Source organism: Ornithorhynchus anatinus, chromosome 14 (genome assembly GCF_004115215.2).
Source record: "Ornithorhynchus anatinus isolate Pmale09 chromosome 14, mOrnAna1.pri.v4, whole genome shotgun sequence".
NCBI classification, from domain to species: domain Eukaryota; kingdom Metazoa; phylum Chordata; class Mammalia; order Monotremata; family Ornithorhynchidae; genus Ornithorhynchus; species Ornithorhynchus anatinus.
Window position 1 is genome coordinate 4558324 of NC_041741.1, and position 16683 is coordinate 4575006.

The window sequence follows — 16683 nt, forward strand, 5'->3', positions numbered from 1 at the left end:
CCATGCAGGTGCGACCAGAAGGTCAGAGACCTGGACAGGAGGGATGGCAGTAGCCTGGAGGAGCCAGATGTTAGAGGGAAAGGCCAAATGAAGACTCTGGCTGGAGATGTCCCTTCGCTTCTTGGTTCTGCCTCTTCATGCTTCCACCACCTCCAACGTGGCTGCCTTGGATGAAAATGGCAGGGGCCACCATCTTTATTATTATTATTATTATCATTATCATCATTACTGTTATAGTATTTTTAAACACTGTATGTTAAACACTCATCTAAGTACCCATTAATCAGGTTGGACACAGTCCCTGTCCCACTTGGGGGGGCTCACAGTCTAAGTAGGAGAGAACAGGTATTGAATCCCCATTCTACGGTTGAGGAAACAGAGGCACAGAGAGGTTAAGTGATTTTCATTTATTCATTCAGTAGTATTTATTGAGCGCTTACTATGTGCAGAGCACTGTACTAAGCACCTGGAATGTTCAAATTGGTAACAGAAAGAGACAGTCCCTGCCCTTTGACGGGCTTACAGTCTAATCGGGGGAGACGGACAGACAAGAACAATGGCAATAAATAGAATCAAGGGGAAGATCATCTCATTAAAACAGTAGCAAATAAATAGAATCAGGGTGATGTACATCTCATTAACAAAATAAATAGGGTAATGAAGATATATACAGTTGAGCGGACGAGTACAGTGCTGAGGGGATAGGACGAGAGAGGGGGCGGAGCAGAGGGAATGGGGGGAGAAGAGGATTTAGCTGCGGAGAGGTGAAGGGGGGGCAGAAGGAGCAGAGGGAAAAAAAGGGGGGCTCATTCTGGGAAGGCCTCCTGGAGGAGGTGAGCTGTAAGTAGGGTTTTGAAGAGGGGAAGAGAATTAGTTTGGCGGAGGTGAGGAGGGAGGGCGTTCCAGGACTGCGGGAGGATGTGGCCCGGGGGACGATGGCGGGATAGGCGAGAACGGGGGACGGCGAGGAGGTGGGCGGCAGAGGAGCGGAGCGTGCGGGTGTGCAGTAGAAAGAGAGAAGGGAGGAGAGGTAGGAAGGGGCAAGGTGATGGAGAGCCTTGAAGCCTAGAGTGAGAAGTTTTTGTTTTGTGCGGAGGTCAATAGGCAACGACTGGAGGTGTTTAAGAAGGGGAGTGACATGCCCAGATCGTTTCTGCAGGAAGATGAGCCAGGCAGCGGAGTGAAGAATAGACTGGAGTAGGGAGAGAGAGGAGGAAGGGAGATCAGAGAGAAGGCTGACACAGTAATCTAGCCGGGATATTACTAGAGCCCGTAGTAGTAAGGTAGCCATTTGGGTGGAGAGGAAAGGGCGGATCTTGGCGATAAAGTGAGACCGGCAGGTTTTGGAGACAGATTGGATTTGCCCAAGGTTCCACAGCAAACAGTTGATCGAGCTAGGATTAGAAGCGAGGTTCTGTGACTCCCAGCCCTGTGATCTTTGTGCTAGGCCCTGCTGCTTCTCATTTTGATCTTGTTCCTGCCATGCCATGGCTGCAGGAAGCATGATAACTGGTTTCCCCAGAGCCATTTTTGTGGCAGGCTTGTACTGCCACATGGAGGGGGAGGGTGGCATGTGTCCCCTCCCCCCCTTCCCATCCCCTGTCCCTCCCAGCCTATTGATTGCTTTCTGAGAGCTGTCTCTGAGTCAGGGTGTTTAAAGTCAGTGATTATGTTGGTAATAAGTCCTGTTTTTCAGTAAACAAGTTTTAGTTTTCTGAATGTCTCGATAGAAAATACTACAGCTTGAAACTGACTCTTTTCCCTTTAAAGACAGAGTAGAAGTGCCTTTACTCTGACACTATTCCCTCCGTTCAATTTCTTGATTACTGTACCTGATCTTATCCACATTTTTTCCCAGAAGAAGCCAGCCTGTCTTGGCCTTCCTACTTGCCATATGAGCTGATAAGATCTCCAAGCCTGACCAGGTAAAGGAAAACAGTCAGTCGTATTTATTGAATGCTTACTGTGTGCAGAGCACTAGGGCAGAGTGAGCTGGGTTGGTCCAGGGCCTCGTTGAGGATCTCAGAGGGCCTGGAGTCTTCAGGGCAGCAGGTATTCCCGAGTCATCTAAAGGACTGGTTCTCACAGGACCAGAGAGAGGCAGCTTCGCATGTGTGACTGTCAAATGCCTTGCAGCAGTGCTATCCCATGTTTCTCTTGCCATCTCCCTCAGAAGTGAGCTTCTTGTGGGCGGGGAACGTGAGCCTCATGCTTCTGTTTTACTTCCCAAGCGTTCAGCGTGGTGCTTGGCACAAAGGAAGTGCTCAATGCGTACCATTACTACTATCCTAGAAAAGCGGTCTGAATCTCCACCTCGTCAGGTTTTGGACTGGACCATCCTGGGATTCAGCCAGACACAAGATTTGCTTCCTTTGAAAGGCTGTATTTCCAATAATGTAATAATGTTGGTATTTGTTAAGCGCTTACTATGTGCAGAGCACTGTTCTAAGCGCTGGGGTAGACACAGGGGAATCAGATTGTCCCACGTGGGGCTCACAGGCTTAATCCCCATTTTACAGATGAGGTAACTGAGGCACAGAGAAGTTAAATGACTTGCCCACAGTCACACAACTGACAAGTGGCAGAGCTGGGATTCGAACATATGACCTCTGACTCCAAAGCCCGTGCTCTTTCCACTGAGCCACGCTGCTTCTCTTGATAGTAATCTGAGTCATTTTTTGACCTCTCTGTCCTTTGACCCCCACACCCTATCCCTCAACTTCCTTTACAGCTTTGCCCTCTCCTCTGTGTTCTCCCAGGCTAGTCCTTAGTCTAAAGTCTTATGGTCTTTTGGTTGAGCTATTGTAGTCTGCAACTCGCTGGACGTCATTCTCTTACAGTTATCAAAGTAACTTATCATTTATTGCCCTATGTCATCATTTTTCTTAAAGCCCTACAATGGGGCCCTATCACTCTTGGCAGGACTGAGCTTTTTACCCTTATCTTTAAAACCTTCCCCACATCTTCTCAGATCTGTTGCACTCCTGGGTATCTGAAGCCTAATGAGACCCGGAGAGTTCATTCATTCATTCAATAGTATTTATTGAGCGCTTACTATGTGCAGAGCACTGTACTAAGCGCTTGGAATGTACAATTCGGCAACAGATAGAGACAATCCCTGCCCATTGATGGGCTTACAGTCTAATCGGGGGAGACAGACAGACAAAAACAATAGCAATAAATAGAATCAAGGGGATATACATCTCATTAACAAAATAGGATCATAAAAATATATACAAATGAGCAGAGGAGCACAGTGCTGAGGGGAGGGGAAGGGAGAGAGGGAGGAGCAGAGGGAAAGTGGGGGAAAAGGGGGCTTAGCTGAGGGGAGGTGAGGGGGGCAGAGAGGCAGCAGAGGGAGCATAGGGAAAGGGGAAGCTCAGTCTGGGAAGGGCTCTTGGAGGAGGTGAGCTCTCAGTAGGACTTTGAAGAGGGGAGGAGAGTTAGTTTGGCGGAGGTGAGGAGGGAGGGCATTCCAGGACAGCGGGAGGACGTGGGACAGGGGTCGACAGGATAGGCGAGAGCGGGGGACAGTGAGGAGGTGGGCGGCAGAGGAGCGGAGCCTACGGATTGGGCAGTAAAGAGAAGGGAGGAGAGGTAGGAGGGGGCAAGGTGATGGAGAGCCTTGTAGCCTAGAGTGAGAAGTTTTTGTTTCGTGCGGAGGTTGATAGGCAACTACTGGAGGTTTTTAAGAAGGGGAGTGACATGCCCAGAGCGTTGCTGCATGAAGATGAGCCGGGCAGCAGAGTGAAGAATAGACTGGAGTAGGGAGAGAGAGGAGGAAGGGAGATCAGAGAGAAGGCTGACAGTAATCTAGCCGGGATATTACTAGAGCCTGTAGCAGTAAGGTAGCCAATTGGGTGGAGAGGAAAGGGCGGATCTTGGTGATATTATAAAGGTGAGACCGGCAGGTCTTGGTGACGGATTGGATGTGTGGGTGAATGAGAGAGCCGAGTCAAGGATGACACCGAGGTTGTGGGCTTGAGAGATGGGAAGGATGGTCGTACCATCCACAGTGATGGGGAAGTCAGGAAGAGGACAGGGCTTGGGAGGGAAGATAAGGAGCTCAGTTTTGGAATGTTGAGTTTTAGGTGGTGGGCAGACATCCAGGTAGAGACGTCCCGCAGGCAGGAGGAGATAGCCTGAAGGGAGGGGGAGAGGACAGGGGCAGCGATGTAGATTTGTGTGTCACCTGCATAGAGATGATAGTTGAAGCCTTGGGAGCAAATGAGTTCACCGAGGGAGTGAGTCTAGATGGAGAACAGAAGAGGGCCCAGAACTGACCCTTGAGGAACTCCTACAGTTAGAGGATGGGAGGGTGAGGAGGAGCCTGCCAAGGAGACCGATCGGCCAGAAAGATAAGAGGAGAACTAGGAGAGGACGGAGTCCATGAAGCCAAGGTGAGATAAGGTGTGGAGGAGAAGGGGATGGTCTACAGTGTCAAAGGCAGCTGAGAGGTCAAAGAGGATTAGGATAGAGTAGAAGCCATTGGATTTGGCAAGAAGGAGGTCATGGGTGACCTTAGAGAGAGCAATCTCGGTAGAGTGGAGGGGACAGAAGCCAGATTGGAGGGCGTCAAGGAGAGAATTGGAGTTAAGGAATTCTAGGCAGCGGGTGTAGACCAGAGTTCGTGTACTTCTAAATATCCACTTCCCTAAAAAACTCTTGTGAGTCTGAAACTTTTTTTGACGTCCTTCTGATTTCTATCCTGGGAGTGTTATCTTTGAGGCAGCGGTGAGACTGAGATCCTGTGCTTCCTGTGTTATTCTTGTCCCAGGACCCATGATTCCAGCTTTCCTATCCTCGTTACGGGCAGGGAATGTGTCTGCTAATTCTGCTGTATTGTCCTCTACGAAGCACTTAGTACAGTGATCTGTGCATAGCGCTCAGTAAACACTACTGATTGATTGATCCATCGATCCTCCCTTGTAAATCTTAGTAGCCTAAATCCAAACGTCTGCTGTGTCCAATCCGATTATCTTGAAAGTACCCCAGCGCTTAGAACAGTGCTTGGCACATACTAAGTGCTTAACAAATGCCGTCATTATCTACAATATCCGCCCTTTCCTCTCCACCCAAACGGCTACCTTACTATTACGGGCTCTCGTTATATCCCGGCTAGACTACTGTGTCAGCCTTCTCTCTGACCTCCCTTCCTCCTCTCTCGCCCCGCTCCAGTCTATTCTTCACTCCGCTGCCCGGCTCATCTTCCCGCAGAGACGATCTGGGCATGTCACTCCCCTCTTAAACAACTCCAGTGGTTGCCTATCGACCTCCGCTCCAAACAAAAACTCCTCACTCTAGGCTTCAAGGCTCTCCATCACCTTGCCCCTTCCTATCTCTCCTCCCTTCTCTCTTTCTACCGCCCACCCCGCACGCTCCGCTCCTCCGCCGCCCACCTCCTCACCGTCCCTCGGTCTTGCCTATCCCGCCGTCGACCCCCGGGTCACGTCCTCCCGCGGTCCTGGAACGCCCTCCCTCCTCACCTCCGCCAAACTGATTCTCTTTCCCTCTTCAAAACCCTACTTAAAACTCACCTCCTCCAAGAGGCGTTCCCAGACTGAGCTCCTCTTCCCCCTCTACTCCCTCTGCCATCCCTCCTTTACCTCTCCGCAGCTAAAGCCTCATTTTCCCCTTTTCCCTCTGCTCCTCCACCTCTCCCTTCCCATCCCCACAGCACTGTACTCGTCCGCTCAACTGTATATATTTTCGTTACCCTATTTATTTTGTTAATGAATTGTACATCGCCTCGATTCTATTTAGTTGCCATCGGTTTTTACGAGATGTTCTTCCCCTCGATGCTGTTTATTGCCATTGTTCTCGTCTGTCCGTCTCCCCCGATTAGACCGTAAGCCCGTCAAACGGCAGGGACTGTCTCTATCTGTTGCCGACTTGTTCATCCCAAGCGCTTAGTACAGTGCTCTGCACATAGTAAGCGCTCAATAAATACTATTGAATGAATGAATGAGTCATTATGATGATGATGATGATGCTATCTTGATATCGCCCTTTCTTTAACTTATCTTTTGCTTGTTTATGGGAATGTTCGTCTTGACTGGCTAAGCCTAATTGTCCCATTCCTAAAGAAAATGCAAAGTACAGTCATTGTAATAATTGTGGTATGTGTTAAGTGCATGGTGTGTACCAAACACTGTAGTAAGCTCTAGAGAAGATACAGGACGATCAGGTCAGATGCAGTCCCTGCCACTCATGGGGCTTACGGTCTAAATAGGCGAGAGAGCAAGTGTTTACTCCCTATTTTACAGATGATACTGAACCATAAAGAAGTTGTGGCTTGCCTCAGTTCACAAGGGATAGTGCTGAATTAGAACCCAGGTCAAATGACTCCCCAACCTAGCTCTCTTTCCACTAGGCCATGCAATCACTATGTCTTGAACTTCCATTTAGGAAGTAGTTTACTAATTCATAAACCTAAGCCCCAAAGACACTACTCAGTGAGCGTGGTTTTAAATTATTTACCTGCTCTTTCTAGATCATATATAGAGGGATAGTACAAAGAATACACAGCCCACATACATTGCATAAACATTCAGGGGGACTTGGTCATTTTTACTTGCTGGCTAATTTAGATGAGGTACTTTTTGAAATACTGCCGATCGTGTTCTGGCAGACTATCCAGGTTTTGGGGGGCAGAGTTTTCCTTGTATCTTGAGGTAGTGTAGTTAAATATAGATCAACTTTTCTCTTTTCTATTATTTTAGTCCCTTGCATAATCACTGCTCTGAGGAGAGGGGTCACAGGATCTGAGGATTCAGGTTTATTGTAGGTGCTACTTAAATTTCTGTTGGGAACAGTAGTCACTCTGACCACTATGATCTTGTTCTGTAACTCTGTCTCCCGATCTGCATTCTCAACTGTTTTAAAAGCAATAACAACAGCAACAAAAAAAAAAAAACAACCAGAGGGAGTAGTGCTTTTCTTTCTCTCTTATAGTTTTAGAACCCGAACTGGCTTCTGAAAATTCCAAAATCAGAGCCATCACTCTTCTTGCTTTTCTTTCAAGAGTTATACAACATATTCGTGGACCAAAAAAAATACACTACTGTATTTTCATGGACCAAGTGGGCAAGTGATTCCCTCTGACACACGCAACCATGGGTACAGTCTCCCTGTCATCAGCATCTTCTTCAGACCAAAGGACAACTCTACATTAGCATCAACTGTGGACTCAGACTTCCAATTTTGAAAGCCAGTCTTTCAAGGCCCCACACAATACCTTCATCTGCATTTGTAAAGCCTCCACCCTACGAACCCCTTTGACTTTTCTGTGGGGATTTTTTTTCCTTCCTTCTGTTTCTGAGCCACCTGTCACTGAGCAAGTTCCAGTGCCAAATGGCAAGAAACTGTTCTGCAGCAGAAATACAAGAAAGCTCTGTTGCAGGTATAAGGAACTAAGAATCTTGTCTAATACTAAAGTCTAATATTATAGACAAGCCTCCGTGGGTTCCTTCTACCTCTGAGACACAACAGCAGTACAAATAGTATGATCTAATGAGGAGTACAACTTCCTCTCAGAACAGATCTAAACGGTTTTTAAAAAGCTAAAATTAAAACTCACAAGGGTTCTTAATCTTAAGTCCCCAGTCTTTAGAGTATAAAGTAATTATGGAATGGTTATATATGAGTAAGATGCTCAGTTACAATAATGCAACCCACACTCTTCAGCGTGGCTAGAGAAGCAGCTTGGCTCAGTGGAAAGAGCACGGGCTTGGGAGTCAGGTCGTAGGTTCCAGTCCCAGCTCCATCACTTACTAGCTGTGTGACTTCGGACAAGTCATTAACTTCACTGTGCCTCAGTTACCTCATCTGCAAAATAGGGATTAAAACTGTGAGCCCCACTTGGGACAACCTGATTACCTTGTTTCTCCCCCACTGCTTAAGAACAATGCTTACCACATAGTAAGTGCTTAACAAATGCCTTCATCATCATCATCTTCATGGCCCAAGTATGTGCTTAAAAAGCCCCATATGGAAAGTGCAGGCTATGACATGATAAGCCTGTGACACATGGGTTGTTAGAGTGTAAATCTCGTTACCGTGTAACTCTTTGCTGGCTTCACCAGCAAACTGAGCTAGAGAAGCTAGAGAAGCAGCGTGGCTCAGTGGAAAGAGCACGGGCTTTGGAGTCAGAGGTCATGAGTTCGAATCCCAGCTGTCACTTGTCAGCTGTGTGACTGTGGGCAAGTCACTTAACTTCTCTGTGCCTCAGTTACCTCATCTGTAAAATGGGGATTAAGACTTTGAGCCCCACGTGGGACATCCTGATTCCCCTGTGTCTACCCCAGTGCTTAGAACAGTGCTCGGCACATAGTAAGCGCTTAACAAATACCAACATTATTATTATTATTATTATCATCACCAGCCATTAAATTCAGTTTATAGTCTGACCTCCAGACTCAGTTTACCAATAGTGCTTGTTTTCATTAACGTGTTTTGAAGAGAATGCTGGAAATTCATTAAGAAACATTCTTTTGACCACATGCTTCTATCGGGATAGCATGTGAGGTGTCATTGAAAAACTGGTTGTGTTCTGTGTTGGACAAGGCATTTTCCTTAAAGGCAGCTTCATCGGGAATGTATCACCCTCCTTGTGTAAGAGAGCTGAGTGTACTCATCGATTTCCCCAGACCCTGCACATAAAGAGTTTTACAACCTCAAGTCTTTCAATTCTTTGAAGCTTCCCCACCAGAGAGAACTCTGTTGTCATCTGTTGGGCAGATTAGACCTGGGAGTAGTTGGGATCAAGTTTGTTTAGCCCCAGGCCACTAAGATTAGGTACTTTATTGTTTTGCACTTAGTAACTTTCAGGAGCATCTTTGGGATTGCCTAAGATTGTGGGTTTGGGTTGCCCAAGAGCATATCATCTTCTCAAGATTTGTTTTTCTTTTTTTTTTCTTTTTTTTTTTTACAAGGTATAAAAGCTTTTTAGTAAGAAGCAAAGGTGGTTTAGAGAACTAAGTGAACAAAACAAACCAACGGTTGCCATTTAACAAGCACATTTCATATGGTTCTACTCAACACAATTGCTAAAGCAAAATGAGCCAAAAATAGACTCCTGGAAGAGAAGACAATTTTCCCCAGTTTAGATTCTTCCCTAGATTGTTTTAAACAGATTTACTCTGCAGTGACCTGTGACTTATTTACTCTTTGAAGGAGTATTTAATGCCTTCAGCCACCTTGTCTTTTTCCAAGGTGCCTTTCCTCTGGGGCCCCTTCTCTCAGCTCACATGGCAGATAGATAGAGGTCCAGAATTGTGATGTGTTCTTGTATGTGACTTCCTCAGTCCCCCTGTCCCTTTTTGTACTGCTGCATTCCAGGATTAGCTCACGTCCTTTGAGGACATTCAGGTGAGAAAAACTCTGACCTTGATCTTATAGCATAATGAAGAGATTGGTATTTAGCACAGAGTTGTTTATTTAACTATAATAGTTTCAAAGAAAACATTTGCTACCAAGATCCAGGGCCAAAGGAATGCCACAGACATTTACCCAGGTTTAATAAATTCCCTGACCATATCCTGATTGGCCAAACTCCAGTTTTCTCATTAGCCCGAATCCACTTCCTTCTAGGAAGCCCCAGTCCAGTTCCCGGTCCCCAGAGATTCCGATAAAAAAGACTTTCAGGACTCTGTTCTTGTTGTCTCCCTTCCTTCTCCCGTGACATTCCCAGTTTATATGCCCTTGTACTCTTACTGCTTTCTCCTACCTGCAGTTTATTTTAGTGTCTGTTTTCCCCATTAGATCATAAACTCCTTGAGGGCAAGGATTATGTCTACTGATTTTATTATGCTCTCCCAAGCCCATAATACAGTGCTCTGCACCCAGTAGGTCACCAGTTGATTTTATTCTCCCCTTCCTCTACACTGACCACCTAAATGCCTTCTTGCTCTTGCCTCTAGCCCATACATTTCATACCCATACTCTCTCATACCATTTCCCTGGCCTCTTGTTAGGGGAGGTGTTGCACTAGGGGACATAAAGATAAAAGGACTCCCCAAATTCCTCTTTCACTTGGGGAACCCCCCCCCCCCCGGTTGCATGTCTCCTTTCTACAGGTGCCCCTCTTTCTCCCTTTGTCACTGTACAAGATGAAATTTTGCCACTGACTAGTATCCCTCAGTCAATCAGTCACATTTATCGAGTGCGTACTGGGTGCAGAGTGTCATACTAAGCTCTCGGGAGAGAGTACAGTATAAGAATTGACATGCTTACTGCCCACAGGGAACTTACAGTGTAGAGGGAGAGACAGGCATTAATGTAAATGAATAAATTATGGGTATAGACTTAAGTGCTATGGGGCTGAGGATGGGATAAATAAAGGGCACAAATCCAAGTATAAGGGCAACACAGGAGGGGGTCAGACTTACTGGTGATTGGGCTGGCCGGCAGCCTTGCTGAACATCTGGATTTTAGCCCTTCTGTGAGTTTGCCCCTTTGCCAGGGGAAGGGAGGAGTGGCAGCTTCTTTTGGTCAGGGAGATAGAGTTAGAGAGCTTGGCACTGAGCAGCAGCAGCGAAAGAAGATAAAAGAAACCACAGCTGAGTATATTGCTGGCTGCCCTGAGTTCTAACCCCACTGGGCCTTGACAGGCTCTACCCAGAGCAATCGCAGCGGGACTCTCAGGCAGCTGCTGGTTGCTGTTTTCAGCTCTTATTTCACTTCTGCTGCTACTCCACTGTATGCCTAGCAAATAGTCAAATCTGTCAAGGCATTCAATCAGACAGTTGTATTTATTGAGCTCTTATACTGTGTGTAGAGCACTGTACTGTGCACTTGAGAGAGTCCAATATGACAGTATAACAGACATACTCCCTATCCACAATGAGCTTACAGTCTAGAGGGGGAGACAGACATTAATACCTATGTCTTTGAGGGAGTGTGTGGGTGTTTGTGTGAGGGTAGGAATAACTGTGGTATTTTTTAAGCCCTTACTATGTGCCAGGCACTATACTAAACTCTGGGGTAGACAACAAGATAATACGGTTGGACACAGTCCCTGTCCCACATAGGGCTCACAGTCTCAATCCCCATTTTACAGATGAGGTAACTGAGGCACAGAGAAGTTATGTGACTTGCCCAAAGTCACACAGCAAACAGGTGGCAGAGTCAGGATTAGAACCCAGATCTCTGACTCCCAGGCCCAAACTTTATGCACTAGTTGTGTTTGAGTGTGGAGTTCAGGGAGCGTGGGGGGTGACTAGATTCTTTGTAGTACTCAACTCATCTTGTAATTTTTGCCCTCTTCCATATGGTTTGGTCATTTCCCCCAGCTCTTGGAAACGTTATAAAACCTAGGAGGTTAGGGTAGGTTTTTGTTCATTAGTGATAAATAACAGATTAGGAAGCTAAACTGTGAAAAATGTAAAACAAAAAATCATAAGTTGACAAGGAGAAAGGAAGCAACTTCCTTGGTTTGGATTTTAATCTTTGAGTAATAGGAAGGCTTTCAGTGATAGGTACTTTTCAAGATTCCCATCTTGTGTGGATGCCCTTGTAATCATGCTATGGCTTACCCAGACCTGAGTGCAAAGCCTAGAGTTATCCCAGCAATTATATAACATGCTAATAATTTAATATGTTCATAAATTCATAATGGGGTTGACTATAAGCATCAATAGAGCATTAAAATGTATGCTATTATAGGATTGTGGCCAGTTGGATTTTTTGAAAACGTTTATTGAAACATTCGACTCTCTCTGATAAAGTTTTTATGATTAGTTTTCAAGTAAACCTTGTCTTGCCAAGAGGATATGAATATATTTGAATTGGGAACTACATCTTTTGGAATTTGTCACTCTCTGAGTATCTATTTTTCTTATCAAGGAGGCCACGGTGTAACACTCCTCTAGTGTACATGGTCTACAATCCAGCTCCTCAGCAGTTCCAGCTTTATGCAGGGATCTGCTCTTCCGTAGCATTGACTATCCCTGCCTTTCCTCTAGATTGTAAATTCGTTGTGGGCAGGGAATGGGTCTTCCAACTCTATTTCATTGTATTCTCCCAAGTGCTTAGTACAATGACTAAGCATGGTGGACTTGATAGAGCATGGGCCCGGGATTCAGAAAGTCATGGATTCTCATTGTGGCTCTGCCACATGTCTGCTGTATGACCTTGGACAAGTCATTTCACTTCTCTGCACCTCATCTGTAAAATGGTGATTGAGATTGCATGCCCCACTTGGGACAGGGACTGTGTCCAACCCGATTTGCTCATATCCACCCCAGTGCATAATACAGTGCCTGGCACCAAGTAAGTGCTTAACAGATACCACAGTTATTATTATGATTACAGTGCTCTGCACTCAGGCACTCAATAAATATGATTGAATCCTGTCCTATTCTCAGCTTCTGCAGATCTGTAGAGGGACTGTCTTCAGGGCTGGGAGAGACAGCATGGATAGAGCCCTTAGTCTCTCTGTCCTTTTCCAGCGGAGCCACAGCAGGAACAACTCTAGGGACTGATGCCAGAGCACTGAAAAAGGGGAGACAAAAGCATAGGAGGTGCAGAGCCCTATCCTGGTCCCTTGCCTTGGTTAACTGACTCATGGTTCTCTGGCTTGAGCAACGCCCTGTTGAAAGGGGAAAATGGGGCTGGAGACCCCAATCTCCTTGTGGGCAGGGATTACGTTGCCCAACTCTGTTATATTGTACTTTTCCCAAGCGCTCAGTACAGTGCTCTGCACCCAGTAAGCGCTCAATAAATGCCACCGATTGATTGATTGCTGGACATCTTTGCGGTGGTCCTATGTCTGCCTTAATTCCAGTTCCAGATTTCCAGTTCCATTCATCGTAACAGCACGTGGCTGTGGCATTAGTGAAGAGACTTTATGGTAGTTGAAAATATCTACCTAGAGGTTGGTATAACTACGCTACAGGTCTGACTTGTTAATCCACTCTTAAAGGATGAAGATGATTTTAATTGTGCTTTTTTTTTTTCCTGGCTGCGCTTCTAGAAAAATATGGTTAGTGAATACTGGTGAGGTAATGTTTATCTTATAACTATCTCTAGGGTGCTGAGACAAAAGAACTTGGAAATGCAAAATGACGTGGATGTAGTATTAAGCGATAATACTAATTTTTTTAAATGTTTTTCTACTCTTGTTGTTGAAATATGAAATGATTAAGGAACAGCATCTTGTTATAGAATTTATGTTTTAGATTGTAAGCTCTTTAGTTCATATTCTTTCTTTGTGCTCTTCACAGTGCTGTGATACACAGTAGACACTGAATAACTGTAGACGAAAAAGTCAAATTAGGGAATTAGCGCAGTATCTTTGTAAAGAGATAACCAACATTGGCCTGACTCCCTTCTGAATACATTCCGGCTTTGAACTCTCTCCTTGTGCCAGCACAGAAGTGGGTAGTTGATAAAATTAGCATCCTAAGACAAGCTGCGTCTTGTACTCAAGGCAAATGTGTACCCTAAAGTCAAGCAGGGATTTTTAGCTCCAGAATCACTTGCCGTACCACGGAAAGCACTTCAGCAGTTGATCCACCAAGACCTGTAGCAGGGTAGAAGACTAGATACATAAGGTCTGTGGAGGGTGGTTAAGGGGTACAGACCGAAGGGCAGAGGTGACACAGAAGGGAAAGCAAATAGGGTGGGGAAATGAAAGGTTAATCAGAGAAGACTTAAACTCTTTACTCTCAGAGAATGGCTCGCTTTGGTAGGGCTCATTAAAACACGCTGAAGCAGCTTTGCAGAGTGATTTTTAAAAATCCGAAGCACTGAATCAATGTCACTACACCATTTGCATAGTACATTCACCCTACTTTAATTTACCAGTACCATGTTCCCTCTTCTCCTTTGAGTAGTTCTGTTTATTGGTCTGGGAATGACTTGGCAAATAGATCATGAGTTAATCTCACTCCCCCACCCACCCCTTCTTTCAGGTCATGCCAGCCTTCACTCACCTCAGCACTCTTATGCAATTAATTACCTGTATGTTCATAATTGCCTTTTTTCCTCTTCTGTTTCTATAGTCCCTCACTCTTAATCATTTTTGTTCGTTTAATCTTCCTCTTTAAACGGTAAACTCCTCCTGAGGGGAGAAAATATTTTATGCTTCTGCATTTCCTCCAAGTGCTGGTACCCAGGCGCTCAATAATTTTTATATGTGATGATGCTCTCTGCGTGGTAGAGGGATTTAGTGGTGCCAGTGTTCTCACCTTTTAGGGTCTTGATGCAGCTGATCTGGATACCTGAGTAGTGGTTCTGTCAGGGCGCCAATCCTTGGAATTTAAAAACCCAACTGCTTCTTTCAGTTCTTATCTGGGACATTAAACACATGTTGCAAAAAGTGTACATTTGAGAGGGCCCTGTAGCTGAGTGGTCAGAGGTGCTGAATATAAACTCTAGTCATTTCAGTGGCGTAGGTTTGAACCTCACAGTTACCACAGCCTAAAATTTTTTTCGCTAGATTGCAGACTCCTTGTGGGTGGGAATATTTCTAAATCTGTTGTTCGTTCCTCTCTCAAGCACTTAGAATAATGTTCTATACCCAGCAAGCGCTCAATAAATACCATTGATCGAGTAAAAATGTTTAAATGGAGTATGTAAATCAGGATACAAAATGGCTATGGGTGGCGGGGAGTGCTTAAATGCTGAGGCACCCTATATTTTAAAAAGATACAATATTGTAATACTATTAATGTCAATCAGCATCAGTGGTATTTGAGTGCCTACTGTATGTAAAACACTACTAAGTGCTCAAGAGAGTTTATCATAAAGTTACTAGACATACAAGCTTATAGTTTTACACTTACTGTGTGCAGAGCACTATGCTAAGCTGGGAAAGAGTACCCAGTTAGGAATTAGGCATGGTTCCTATCCCTCAGGGGTCTGTAATGATCATACTGATAAGTGGCATAAAGACCTCTCTTTGTTGGATTCTGATCAGCACCCAGCATCCCTCAGTGTAGCTTTGTAAACTGAGAAAATAATTTATTTTGTTTTTATAGGTTCAGCAGCAAGTTCACCCAAATCTCGCAGCAAAAGAAGATTCCCTCTATTATATTGAAGAGTTGATTCTTCAGCTGCTCAGTAAATTATGCATCGCACAACCAAGGACAGTTCAAGATGTGGAGGTAAGAAAAGATAAGTCCTCATTTTATAGTCTGTCAGTGAATGGCAGGCAATCAATGATATGTGAATGCTTATTTTGTAGAGAGCACTGTACTAAGCACTTGGATGATTACAGTACAGTTAGTTGTCTACCTTCAAAGAGCTTACAGTCTAGTGGGGGGAGGCAGACATTAAAATCAATCATAGGTGAGGGAAAGAATCAAGTAGAAGGATGTGTACGTAAATCCAGTCAATACATAAATGGTTAGGGGATGGGAGCCAAGCGCATGGCTGGAGAGATGGAAGTTTAGTCAGAGAAGGCTTCCTCGAGGAGATATGGTTTTAGTAGGGTTTTGGGGATGGGGAGAATGATGGCGTGTCAGACATGTTCAAAGAGTATAGAGGAGAGGTCAGTGGCGGGTGAGGGGAGAGCAAGGAACAAACAGTGACTAGTTTGCTTTTAGAGGAGCAAAATGTCTGAGAGATAGTAAATCATGTTACCTTTCAAATCTTAGTGATGAAGCCTGCCTTGTTTGCTTGTTCTTTCTAAATTAAATTTGGGGAAATTCAAATTGTTAACAGTGTAAGGTATCTCAAAAATGTTGGGCTTGATTCTCCCATATTTTGAGGGATGTATTAACACTTAATTTATGTGGGGTTTTGAACGGCAAAGACAATGAATTTCTATCATCTGTGTCCAGGAGCGAGTTCAAAAGACATTTCCCCATCCAATTGACAAGTGGGCCATTGCTGATGCGCAGTCTGCCATTGAGAAAAGGAAACGAAGAAATCCCCTCTTACTACCTGTGGATAAAATTCATCCATCATTAAAGGTATGGAAAAATCAATCATAAGGCAGATCTTTAATACAAATGTGCCACAAACCGTACTAAGCGCTGGGGTAGATACAAATTAATTGGATTGGACACAGTCCCTGTCCCACCCACAGAAGGCTCAAAGTCTTTAATCCCCACTTTGCAGATGAGGTAACTGAGGCACAGAGAAGTAAATCGATTTGCCCAAGGTCACAGAGCATTCATAAATATTCAATCATATCAAGTGCTGACTGTGTGCAAAGCACTGTACTCAGCGCTTGGGAGAGTACAATATAACAATGAACGGACACATTCCCTGCCATCAGTGAGTTTACAGACAGGTGGCAGAGTGGGATTAGAACCCAGGTCCTTCTGGCCTGTGCTCTATCCGCTGCTCTATCTGCTAGGCCATTAAGCTTAGTACTGGGGACCCTGTCACCCTGGCCATAGATGAACTGGTCCGAGGGATCGTAAAGAGGGCTTCCACTGAGCACCAGCCGAAAGAACTATGTCACAGCAGCTGCTAACCAAAAGTACTTTAGAGGCTCAGTGCACTTACTCCATAGGGGTAAATGCCTTTCTGGTCGAACCAGTTGGCTGAAGAGCTTGGTTTGAAGCACTTTCCTGAAAACGCAGATGGCAATTCACCTCCAGAGATGCCTGCCCCATTCACTCAATCATATTTATTGAGCGCTTATTGTGTGTAGAGCACTATACTAAGCGCTTGGAAAGTATAATTCGGCAATAAATAAAAGAGGCCCCAGAACCTCTGACCTCCCATATA

General features: G+C 45.1%; 1 protein-coding gene across 2 annotated transcripts in view; it reads left to right on the forward strand.

Moving 5' to 3' along the window:
- The window catches only part of SOS2 (SOS Ras/Rho guanine nucleotide exchange factor 2), a 67951-nt gene that overhangs the window by 15284 nt on the left and 35984 nt on the right, over positions 1 to 16683 (forward strand). For both annotated transcript variants that reach the window (XM_029078694.2, XM_029078695.2), the window contains exons 2-3: positions 14982 to 15107; positions 15786 to 15917. In XM_029078694.2, coding sequence (XP_028934527.1) covers positions 14982 to 15107; positions 15786 to 15917 — 258 coding nt within the window. The remainder of the gene's footprint in view (positions 1 to 14981; positions 15108 to 15785; positions 15918 to 16683) is intronic.